This window comes from Phycodurus eques, chromosome 10 (assembly GCF_024500275.1).
Source record: "Phycodurus eques isolate BA_2022a chromosome 10, UOR_Pequ_1.1, whole genome shotgun sequence".
NCBI lineage: Eukaryota > Metazoa > Chordata > Actinopteri > Syngnathiformes > Syngnathidae > Phycodurus > Phycodurus eques.
Window position 1 is genome coordinate 2999337 of NC_084534.1, and position 12977 is coordinate 3012313.

Below are 12977 nucleotides of genomic sequence, written 5' to 3' on the forward strand. Positions count from 1 at the left end.
ATGAAAACTAAAAACATTTAAAGGATACACAACCGATTCACTACTCTGTCCATCCACCCATTTTCTGAGCCGCTTCTCCTCACTAGGGTCGCGGGCGTGCTGGAGCCTATCCCAGCTATCATTGGGCAGGAGGCGGGGTACACCCTGAACTGGTTGCCAGCCAATCGCAGGACACATACAAACAAACAACCATTTGCATTCACATTCCCACCTACGGGCAATTTAGAGTCTCCAATTAATGCATGTTCTTTTGGGATGTGGGAGGAAACCGGTGCCTGGAGAAAACCCACGCAGGCACGGGCAGAACATGCGAAGTCCACAGAGGCGGGGTCGGGGAGTTTGCATGTTCTCCCCGTGCCTGTGTGGCTTTTCTTTGGGTACTCCGGTTTTCTCCCACATCCCCAAAAAAAACATGTATGGTAGGTTAATTGAAGACTCTAAATTGCCCATAGGTGTGAAGGTGAGTGTGAACGGTTGTTTGTTTATACAGTGGGTACGGAAAGTATTCAGACCTCCTTAAATTTTTCACTCTTTTTTTTTTTATATTGCAGCCATTTGCTAAAATCATGTAAGTTCATTTTTTTCCACATTAATGTACACACAGCACCCCATATTGACAGAAAAAAACGGAATTGTTAAAATTTCTGCTGATTTATTAAAAAAGAAAAACTGAAATATCACACAGCCATAAGTATTCAAGACCCTTTGCTCAGTATTTAATCGAAGCACCCATTTGAGCTAATACAGCCATGAGTCTTTTTGGGAATGTTGCAACATGTTTTTCAGACCTGGATTTGGGAATCATCTGCCATTCCTCCTTCCAGATCGTCTCCAGTTCTGTCAGGTTGGATGGGGTACGTTGGTGGGCAGCCATTTTAAGGTCTTTCCAGGGATGCTCAATTGGGTTTAAGTCAGGGCTCTGTCTGGGCTATTCAAAAACAGTTACGGAGTTGTTCTGAAGCCACTCCTTCTGTATTTTAGCTGTGTGCTTAGGGTCATTGTCTTTTTTTAATGTGAACCTTCGGCCAGTCTGAGGTTCTGAGCACTCTGGAGGTTTTCGTCCAGGATATCCCTGTACTTGGCCGCATTTTTCTTCGATTGCAACCAGTCCCCCTGTCCCTGCAACTGAAAAACACCCCCGCAGCATGATGCTGCCACCACCATGCTTCACTGTTGGGACTGTATTGGACAGGTGATGAGCAGTCCCTGGTTTTTTCCACACATGCCACTTAGAATTAATGCCAACAATTTCTATCTTGGTCTCATCAGACCAGAGAATCTTATTTCTCACCATCTTGGAGTCCTTCAGGTGTTTTTTAGCAAACTCCATGCGGGCTTTCATGTCTCTTGCACTGAGGAGAGGCTTCCGTCAGTCCACTCTGCCATAAACCTCCGACTGATGGAGGCCTGCAGTGGTGGTTGACTTTCTAGAACTTTCTCCCATCTCCAGACTGCATCTCTGGAGCTCAGCCACGGCGATCTTTGGGTTATTCTTTACCTCTTTCACCAAGACTCTTCTCCCCCGATTCCTCACTTTGGCCGACGGCCAGCTCTAGGAAGGGTTCTGATCGTCCCAAACGTCTTCCATTTCAGGATTATGGAGGCCACTGTGTGTCATGAACGGAACAAAGGATAGGACCCAAAAATGCACGACTCCAAAACAAATGGACAGTTTCCAAAAAGAGAGGTTTAATATACGGGCATAGGTCGGTACACAGGCAGGCAATCCAAGAAAGGCAACAGTATCCAAAAACATGAGGCAAAAAGGTGAGGTCGATAATCGGAACAGGGTCAAGTCTTACTGTGAGTCTGTGATGTGGAAAGAAGGAATGCTGGAACGCGACGACAAGGTACAACGAACTGGCGACGAGAAAGAATGAGACACGAGGTTAAATGCTCGGGGTAGTTAGGGTGAACGAGGAACAGGTGGTGAAGATGCTCTCAGGAGCAGGTGTGTGTGAAACAGGGGGAAGACAAAAACCGGAACACACACCCATGACACTGTGCTCTTAGGAACCGTAAGTGCAGCAGAAGTTTTTTGTAACCTTGGCCAGATCTGTGCCTTGCCACAATTCTGTCTCTGAGCTCTTCAGGCAGTTCCTTGGACCTCATGATTCTCATTTGCTCTGACATGCACTGTGAGCTGTAAGGTCTTATATAGACAGGGGTGTGGATTTCCTAATCAAGTCCAACCAGTATAATCAAACGAATGAAGGTGTAAAACCATCTTAAGGCTGATCAGAAGAAATGGACAGCACCAGAGTTAAATATATGAGTGTCACAGCAAAGGGTCTGAATACTTATAGCTGTGTGATATTTCAGTTTTTCTTTTTTAATAAATCAACATAAATTTCAACAATAATTTTTTTTTCTTTGAATATGGGGTACTGTGTGTACATTAATGTGGAAAAAAATGAACTTACATGATTTTAGCAAATGGCTGCAATATAAAAAAAAACAGTGAAAAATTTAAGGGCGTCTGAATACTTTCCGTACCCACTGTATAAACAAACAACCATTCGCACTCACCTTCACAACTATGGGCAATTTAGAGTCTTCAATTAACCTACCATACATGTTTTTTGGGGGGATGTGGGAGAAAACCGGAGTACCCGGAGAAAAGCCACGCAGGCACGGGGAGAAGCACTTATGGCTGTGTGATATTTCAGTTTTTCTTTTTTAATAAATCAACAAAAATTTCAACAATTAAATTTTTTTTCTGTGAATATGGGGTGCTGTGTGTACATTAATAAGGAAAAAGATTAACTTAAAGTATTTTAACAAATGGCGGCAATATAACAAAGAGTGAAAAATTTAAAGGGGTCTGAAACTTTCTGTACCCACTGTATGTGCCCTATGATTGGCAGGCGACCAGATCAGGGTGTACCCCATCTCTTGCCCGAAGATAGCTGGGATAGGCTCCAGCACGCCCGCAACCCTAGTGAGGAGAAGCGGTATGGAAAATAGATGAATAATTAACATCCTTATTATATATCCTCTGTTTCTGAATGCTGCGATTGGATGGCAACCAGTTCAGGGTGTACCCCGCCTCCTGCCCGTAGTTAGCTGGGATGGGCTCCAGCACATCCGCAACCCTAGTAAGGATAAGCGGTACAGAAAATGGATGGATGGATGTTTCTGAATGTTTAGCAAGCTTTCGGATAACACCAACATTTTGAAAATAGGATAAAGATTAAGAAAATATTCAGTTTTGGGCGACATCTCTCGCAACTTTAAACCTCCTCGCAATGGCTTGGATGTATCAAACAGATAGCCTCTTATAGGGAAATAGGGGTGTGGTTTAAACAAATTGCAGCTCGCGGACATGTACTCGTCATTTTGAATGAATTCTGATTCACTAACATATGTTCGGGGGTGAGAAGAAAAGTGTCTCGTACGCAGGTGTCATGAATCCGACGGTAATTTTGCGTATACGCTAAACTGTGCAGAATAAGACCATCTCTCTGCATTTATTAGTGAATAAGGCCCATTGAACTCATCTACTGTCAAAAGCAGGCTGTCAACCGCGGCCATGAATTCCTAGAACGTTTTGAAAGTCAACCTGGACGTAGCAAAGGGTGGCATTAAACACGCATTTAATTGTACGAATGTGACTTTCCCAAACACCTCCTGTGTGACTTGCAGCGGGCATAATAAGCAACCCATCTGCCACGACCAAAGTTTAAACAATGGTTCTGAAAATGTATTCTGTCATCCTTAAACGAAGAAACTTTGTCTCCAAACAACAAGCAGTTAGACATATTTAAGTGTTTTACGTCAGACCAAAAGTGTTTACTGTGGTGTATTGTCTCTTTTTCTCCTTTCAGGTCCTACCAATTGCTGAGGCATCATTCTTGTTAAAGAACAATGACTAATGTCTTGTTTCCCTCCAATTAGACTAAAACATGTTTTGTGTTTAATGCTAACAACACTTAACTTCCCTTACCTTTTTTTTACACTCCTCGCTGAAATAATTCTAAATCAATGTAAACCTTACATAAAACTTTATTTTTAGTCATATTGTTTTGATACTACATAATATAAAACTTATTTGAATTACTAATTTTACTGCATGCTTTTTAAAGTAATAGTCATAAGTCTCACCTTTGCTGAAAAGCTAATGCTCGAAGTATGCAATTCTGTCTTGGAATGAATGATAGGGAGGTATCTTTGATGCCACAAAATTTTGTTCCTATTCAGTTATGCGAGCAATGTACAGTATACAGTACATTGAGCATTTATCATCACCCGATGGGTGCTGGTGTTTGCTGGTTTAGTGCTGTGGGAAATCTTTATGTATGGTAATGACTAATCACTGTGACATTCAGACCCTGTGGTCAGATTCATGTACTCATTTCTGAAGCTTGTTGAACCCCATGTTTTTGTAAAGCGCTCTGATTTCCTCCAAGCTAACACTTCACTCCTTTCTTGCCCTTTCATCACAACTTGTCTCTCTCTCATACGCCGAAATGACTCATCTATGCTATACAGGAACCAAAACAAGCGCAGGTACTTTGGTTTTGTCAAGGTATTTCTCCTGGCACTGTGCATGGCCAGGATTTGCAATGAGGATATCAGAATAGGTGTTGACAGCCTGTTTGACTAAAGCATAAAAAAGAATAAAACATCTGCTTTATGGTCGAGGTCAATCTCGAAAGAGTGCCATCCTTACTTGTTATGGATTTGCAATTTTGATCGCGTAAAAATCAACCAATCAATAAAAGCCAAGATTTTGGGCTCTATTTTCATGACTGGTGCAAATCCACTGTGATGCGTGACATAACTCTGCGTGGCAGTGGGGTACACCCACATGATCGACTTTGGATAAGTCAATTGTAATTTATAGTTGAATCTAATTCAAGATATTTTTAATTCAAGAAAGTCACATTTGTCCCTTTAGTCACATCAGGATATAGCCGACTGCTATTAGCTTTGCTTGTGAACCCAGTGGTCTGTATGAGATAATTAGCATAATTGTGTTTCTTGTAAAGGCATTTTTTTCTCCCCTTTAGAGATTAGTTACTATTTAAAAAGCATGCACACTGAGAAATATACAAAGTGATTCAGAAAAATGACTTTGGATCAGAGGGAGAGACAGATGTCAATATCTGACATCCTTGAAGGTCCCGTATTTTGGCTATTTAGACCTCCATAGAGTGACTCTCTAATATGGACTTCGTATAAAAGTGCCAATTTAATTTCAAAGAACACCTTGGTTTTGTCATATGGGTCTCCAGAAAAGGCCCCTCTGACAGCTACTTCGGTTTGACACAGTTTTGTATCCGCTTTGTCCATATTTCCTCAGATTGGTTGCCTCCATGTAGAAAGACACACTTGTGAGAGCGCACGTTTGTTATGTTGACAGCGCTGGCTCGGGAGCGGAAAGGGAAGGCAGGAGAAATTCCAATGACCTAATTTCAGGCCTCTTGGGAGAAAAACATCTGGAACACAGGAATGCGTGGATGATTTTAATTCATATTTCACATGTTTACTGAGGCACCATTGAGACAATATTACATCCCAAATAGAAGAAAAAGTTGGTTTGGTAGAATATAGCATCTTTAATGATCACCCGGCCTCTAGCAGTTCCCACAAAGGGCAGCATAGTGGCGAATGAGGTTAGGACGTCTCCCTCACAGTCAAAGGTTCTGGGTTTGAATCTTGGGCTGGGCGTTTATATAATTGTAGCAATTATGGATGAAATAAGAATTGTAATTAATTTAGGATAAAGTAATAAGCCGGGAGCGACGTTTGCGTCACTTCCGGTTTATCGTAAGTTTAATTTAATTGTTAAAAATCAAACTAATGTCTCGAAAATGGCACCACGTCAAATTTTTCAAGTTTAACTTTAGCCGAAATGACGACAAACCTTTTTAAATCAGTCTCATGATATGTAGGTTGATACACTCTACGACATTTTGAGTCTTAGGCTACAGAGGTTTACTTAAATTCAGAACACACACAAAATACGACCACGAGTGGAATATTATGGTATATTTAATGAAACACACAACTACAACAAGAAAATAACACTAAGGGTGAACGAAAGAACGAAAATAAGGCGTACGAAAATGGAAATTAGGACATCGTGTGTGGTCGCTGGGCTAAACTAAATGAGCGCGTGAGTGTTTAATGCGTTGAGTCAGAGCGAGAGAGGGCAAATTTGGGATTTCATATGAAGCTAGTAATTTACCCGCAATTATTACGCACTGATGTTATACATCATAGTAAGGATTGCAGTATCGACTCACGAACACTGATCAGCTGGTGTTTGGGGATGGTCTTCCTCCGGATCTCAGGTGGAAACGAAGGAGGTTTGGTTTAAGGAAACCCAGATGCACAAAAATAAAAAAGAAATAGGAAAGGAAAATTGTTGTCCCATTTGGGATGCGCTCATAACTTCCCTGCCGGTTGGCCTGGTGGCGAGCCGAGCTCTGGCCCTCAGAGGCGTGCGGGATCCGTCAGTTATCCCAGCAGCTGCTCATTGAGGCCCCGCCGACCGATCGTGGCTAGAGAAAGCGATTGGAGCCGCATGGTCGACTTCTTCAATCGAAAAGCTTGGTTGCGGCGGGCGTTCGCGCACGTGGCCGAGGACAAAAGGGGAACAAAAGAAGGGGGAAGGGTGGCCCGAGACCACCCAGCTGGCGAGCTACCAACACAGAAGGAAAAAGAAGCCTCAACTCAACTCAGCTCAATTCTACTCTACTCTGAGAAAGGTGCGAGTTTAAAGATAAATAACCCAGGGGAGGGGCGTAGGAAGAGAGAGTGCCGACTTGGAGAAGACCACGCCACCAGCCTGAATCTTGCCCACAAATTTGAGTAAATAGGTTTTAAAATAATAATCTCAAACACTCCCAACCTTGTACTCTCACGCATAGATTCATTGTTTAAACTTTGGTCGTGGCAGATGGGTTGCTTATTATTCAATACAACATTTTGTACTGTTTTCGCTCATAACTTACCTGCCGGTTGACCTGGTGGCGAGCCGAGCTCTGGCCCTAAGAGGCATGTGGGATCCGTCAGGGATCCCAGCAGCTGGTCGTTGAGGCCCCCCCCCCCCCCACACACACAAACACACACACACACACACACACACTTTTATCCTGTGTGGAAGGATATCTATTTCTAATTTCTAGTTTTAATGATCAAGTAATTTCTTTTTAGTTGTTGGTGTCACTAGTACAACAGACTTGGCAAAAGGCTTTGCCTGTGGCTCATATGTTGTGTTTCACTTTGCTGCTTCATTTTTCATGTTTATGATTCACATGACTTCAATATTGTTGTAATTAGGAGATAAAGAAATATTGTAAGTCCCTCAAAAAAGAAAAAAAGGCTTATTTTTTTTCTCCCTGTATATAACAGAAAAATAGTGAGACATGTATTTTTTTATTACAGGAATAGAAAACAGGTAAAAATGGCACGAGCATGCATGTGAAAAAATTATTGAAAATTGACACAGTGACATTGGCATGCAAATGGTAGTGATGCCCCTTGCCAAAAAAAAAAAAAAAAAAAAAAACAATTGTTAACCAGGGGTGTGAGGTGTGTGGCTGCTCATGAAGAATGTTCCCGATGAAAATACGGGTGAGACGAGTTTAATGCCCACCCAAACTCATTTGGATGCTCCCCCCCCCCCACTGATTTAGATGCCCAGCGCCGCCGTCCTCTCGGCACACCCTTTTGCACGCCACAGCTAAGTGATAGATCATATTAAAGAACTGGGTAATAGATTTCCATGGCTTGGCCCCAGTGCTCAGTTGATTCTTTGAGATACATGACCTTCCATACTCATTCTGACATCACAGAATAACACCCTGCTTTGCTTCGACTTGCAGCAGCGATGAGGACAACAAGCCTCTTCAAGGTAGCCAAACATCACTGGAGGGCAATGTGAAGGAGAGCGACGACAGCCTGGTGGACTACGGTGAAGGCGGCGATGGCCAATTCAATGAGGATGGGTCTTTCATCGGTCAGTACACAGTGAAGAAGGACAAGGATGAGACGGAAGGCAATGAGAGCTCAGAGGCCACCTCACCGGTCAATGCCATCTACTCCCTGGCATAGTACTGCATAACACAACTTTTTACACTCATTTACATGGCCTGCTTTGGAGTGTTGTTGATGCGCACACAGATGAAGACTGTCTATGAAAATAGGAAAAGAACTGGTCCTCTTCAGTGACTGTGTAGGCCCTCCTCCGCAGGTAAAGTGAGATAATACTGGAGAGAAATTAGAATTCATGCCTTTATTTTACATTTCCAGAACTTGGAAAATCGTCACATGGAGAAGAAATTTGGTAAAAGTGCTAATTTCGCTTTGTGCTCAGCCTACCTTTTATCCACACAGACTTCAGTGTGCCTTCGGGGTAGCTTTCAGCGGTTTAAGCCATCGAAAAGCACTCTGCATATTGTTTCCCATTATTTCATCAAGATTTTCAGTCATTCTCTTTTGGTTTTAGACAGTGATGTTCAGCCTATAACCAACAAACTCACCAGGATGCTAGCAGATATGTTTATCATATTGAGATATACGCAAAGAAAGAGTTTAGTTTTTCCTCAGCTGGTAGATGACTCATTAAATCTTAATGAATACTGTACGCAGTCCTGGCACACAATTAAGTGCCCCTTACATCTATGCACTACCACCACCACCATGCCATTTCATATTCCTTAATACACAGCTTCTTTTGTGTACCCCTTGCTGGCTATATCACACCATTACAATCACTTTGCCTTTTAAACTGTGGTAAAAATGCTTTTCTAACACTGAATCCAATGTTGTAGTGCAGATGTCCTATATGGTAAACACAAAAAAAGCCATATCTGCTAATAGCAGCTCTGACAGAGTATGTTGGTAATGTATCCCATTTGTACAAAAACTACTTATTTTGGAGCATGGTAGTAGTTTAATTAAAGAAAAATTGGAAGGCAACAAAGAGTTACTTTTGCTTGAGGAACACCACTAGAAAAAAATTATTGTCTTGTAAGTATGCTGACTGATTCTGTCACATTTGTTTACTGAACTATTCTAAAGTGTACATGATGATTATCTTTTCCCACTGTTTACTCACACTTTATTTAATTCATTTCATACCAACACTGCAGCATCTATTTAACATAATAATCTCATAATCACACATGATAATGGCATAAATAGCTATTATATATTATTATAGCCTACTACTTTCTTAAAAGTATTTTCTTATTGGTGACAGCAGCAAAAGTTCCCCATTTGTTTTTAGCTGAGATTAATACCGATTAGAACATATACCGGTATGCATGCAGTCTCATTGTAGGGCATGAATGGAGTGTCAGAATTTGAGATCCTGAAGGTGTGTTTATATTAATTTTTTCCCTTTGTTTCATTTCAAGCTAAATATTTCACATTGGTTCTTTAGTTTGGTACCACCTCTTTCCATCTAATAAGAAAACAGTTTGCATCTATAGATTTGGCAGCAATCAAGATTCACGGTACTGTATACTGCAATATGTAAGTAGTATCCTCGCCCAACCTGAATAAGGTTGTTAATATCTGACCTGGGCCAGCTGAATAGATGAAGTGCTGAGTTTGGGAAGACAGCCCACTGAAGTAGTAACAATATCATACACATATCAAGGCAAATAGGAATGTTTGATTATTATTATTATTATTATTTGCAAGTAATTGCAAAACACACCACAGTATGTGTAGCATTGTGAGTATACAATAATGGTCTTGCTCACCATAATAGCAGGACCTGATGGCAAAGTAATGGCACAAATCTCTTTTCTCTATTCTGGAGGACAGAAATGTGTCAGTCTGTCCAAATAGGCTTTTTAAACAATCCTTTGGCAACTTTGCATCAAATTTTAATCCATAAAATCATCTTCAAGTTTAATATGAACCTATCTTTTACAGAAGTTTAAACATCCTTGTTTGTTTTTTTAAAATGCAATCCATTCCTTAAACAGTTGAACAAAGCTTCAGATATGCATATAAATTGAAGAAACGTAGCATGACAAAAATACATTCATTTGACACAAAACAGGGAAATGAGAAATATCAAGGACCTCATTTTAGAAGAAAAACAAGTCAGTAACAGGTGTACACAATGTACGTCGCTTGTTATTCCCACAGCTGCTGACTGATTTGTCATGTCTTTATTCTAACTAGAATGGCTGACTATCTACATTTATTCAGCACAATTAAATTTAGCACGAGAGAGTAGTGCTAAATCCAAAATATTTTAAATTTTCTGCAGTGAGCAACTGAAGTTAACATTTTATATTAGACTTTTATTTTTTTTTATATTTATTGCTTTATGTGGCTACTATTAATTCATTAATATTAATAATAAAGTAAGCATTTATTTAATAATTATTAGACAAACATTTTAGACCAATTTGTTTCATGTGAGAAATAGCCAAAATTTTTCCAGAATCAGTTATTGTTCATTATGACACCTTAAACTCAGTATGGAAGTGTTACATGTTCAATATATTTTTGTAGAAACTGGCTTTTCTGAAATAACAAATGAATTTTGTTGTCATACATCAGAAAATTGTCATGTTCATCGAGACATTGTGCTGCTCTTCTTGTACCCATGTTCTATTACTGTCGCTCTTGTTATTCAGAATTATGTCCGTCCACACAGAAAAGAAATGTTGGTGTTTGATATTTATTTGGCATACATTATGTACATCTGCATCCACACAAACAAATAACCACTCTTGTAAATATTGAAATGTTTTTCCCAAATGCTTTATCCAACAACAAAAAATAACAGTCACTAATTTGTACCTGCAAAGAAAATGCAACAGGCATTTAATCTGTCTGGCACCCTTGCTATGTAGCTTTGACTAACATTTGCACTCTGGAAGAAAAAAAAAAAAATCCCACTCCACTTAATGTTACCCGTTGCTTTGACATTGTAAGACACTGTCCCAAATACATCAGTTTATTTTTGATTGATGGTTTTAAGTAAATATTCAAAAATGATTACTGTAGAAACCGAACAGAAAAGAAGTTCTCTGTTATGAAAATATGACCGTACAGAAGTTCAACTGACGTTTTGCATTTGTAGCACACATTCGGTTTATAGGCCTGGAAAAATATGCATTTGGTAAAACTAACTTTCGTTTTGGTGTTATTCTTATTTCTCATATAATATGAATAATCTCATATAAAATCTGAACCTTTAAGAATCTTGTGAGGCACATGGAAATACTTGTGGCAAATTCCACACTAGAAACTGTAGTGTCTGAAAAGGTCTTCCAACATTTTCAAGATGAGTGTGAAATGAGTCCTATACATCACAATACATGGAACAAAAACACTGATTCAAGCAACAGCCATAGTTCTGGCCATGTTTTTAAACACCAGGGATACCTCTTTCCCTGTAATCATGGTCCACTCCAAAGTGTACTTGACTGTACTTCAGCAGCTTACTCAAAATAATGCCCACAGCCTGGAGCTCATAGAAAGCAGATGTTGTAAACTGGTCATATGACAAACAAGAGAAAATATGCACATTTACCCTCCTTGTCCTTTTGTTGTGCACATTTTTTTCATTGGAAACGAGTCCAGTTCGAGTCTTCTCACTGTCTACCCCTGACCCTTCATGAAAGGAAAAAATGTCAATGTGCCGTTGTACACTGTGTTTTACTTATACAATAGAACATTTGCAACTTAATGATTTATTATGCTCTTTGGCTTTTATACAATTAATTATCACATGGACATCTTTTTTATTATGTTTATCAGAGCAGTGTGTCTTGTTTTGACATGTAATTAACAGCTTTTGTAAGAAACATCTACCCAATAATAAAATAAAAGTCAAACGTATTCACCATGTACGCGTGTATGATGCAATGTTGCAACTTCTGCTACCGAAGCCCTCTTTATAGTAAAGCTATTTTCTTTTCTCTACTTTCTGACTGCTGGTCTTTTTGTCTAATCAGATTTGGATGCTGTTGTACAGTAAACAGTTTCCAAGACTTTGTAAGGAAAGAACAGTTCCAACTTCTTTCCAAAAGCACACACAACAGTGCCAATGTGGCACCCGAGGTGAGATTTTATGACGCCCCCTCCATCAGCAATTGATTTAATTTTTTTTACCATTGTCTTTCATTTACAGGATAACATATCACACAATTTACATATTATTGTATGTCACAAATTGCAATATAAAAGAAATCTGAAATACAATATGAATATCCTTACCACAAAATAAAAATCCTCCACATAAGTGAATAAACAATAATAGTTATAAATTATAGCTACAGCAATAAACATCAAATTTAAATACCCATACAGTTTGCACGAAATAACTACATGAGCTACATTAATGCCATGCAATAACCGCATGCAAAAAGTAAAATAACTACCATAATTTATCATGTATAATGCGCACCCATGTATAATACGCACCCCCAAAGTTGACCTAAAAAGTCTGGAAAACCCTTCTACCTATGTAAAATCTATTTTTACAATGCACGATTTTTCTACCCATATGATCAAAACAAAGTATTTTTTCAAATAATTATTTGGAAGTAAAGCACTTTATTTGAACATGTAATACTTTATTAACTTCCTCTTATTTTGAATTTCACAGCCCTACTTTTATTAAGTAAATGAGAAAACACAGTTGTACTCATATGTTTGATTACCCAGGCATAATTTGTAAGATGGGTACAATTCTAGGGGTAGGCGAAATACATTTAATTTTATTTTAATGGGATTCAAATTAAACTGTCAAGCATTTCATAAAAGCATTAAGCATTAAATAAAACATAACCATAAAGAAATGAATGATGGTTGTTGTTCAGTCATATTTTTAAAAAATATATACATATATATTTCACAAACTCTGCCAGGGTATGTAAACTTATGAGCACAACTGTATAGGCAGTATATGCAGTCATACGTACCCCTGTCATATTGGAATGAAAGTGTAGGCTACACCTTTTTCATAACCTCTAGGTGGCGACATATTTGAA

At 39.3% G+C, this 12977-nt stretch overlaps 1 protein-coding gene across 24 annotated transcripts in view; it reads left to right on the plus strand.

The window, feature by feature from the left end:
* The window catches only part of nfasca (neurofascin homolog (chicken) a), a 195673-nt gene extending 183766 nt beyond the window's left edge, over nucleotides 1-11907 (plus strand). For 14 of the 24 annotated variants that reach the window (XM_061686998.1, XM_061686997.1, XM_061687006.1 and 11 more), the window contains one exon: nucleotides 7836-11907. In XM_061686998.1, the coding sequence (XP_061542982.1) occupies nucleotides 7836-8064 (229 nt within the window). In that variant the 3' untranslated portion in view covers nucleotides 8065-11907. Of the gene's footprint in view, nucleotides 1-3827; nucleotides 4731-7835 lie in introns of those variants that run through there. The other 10 variants (XM_061686999.1, XM_061687014.1, XM_061687017.1 and 7 more) reach the window with 7 other exon arrangements.
* Nucleotides 11908-12977: the final 1070 nt, after the last annotated feature.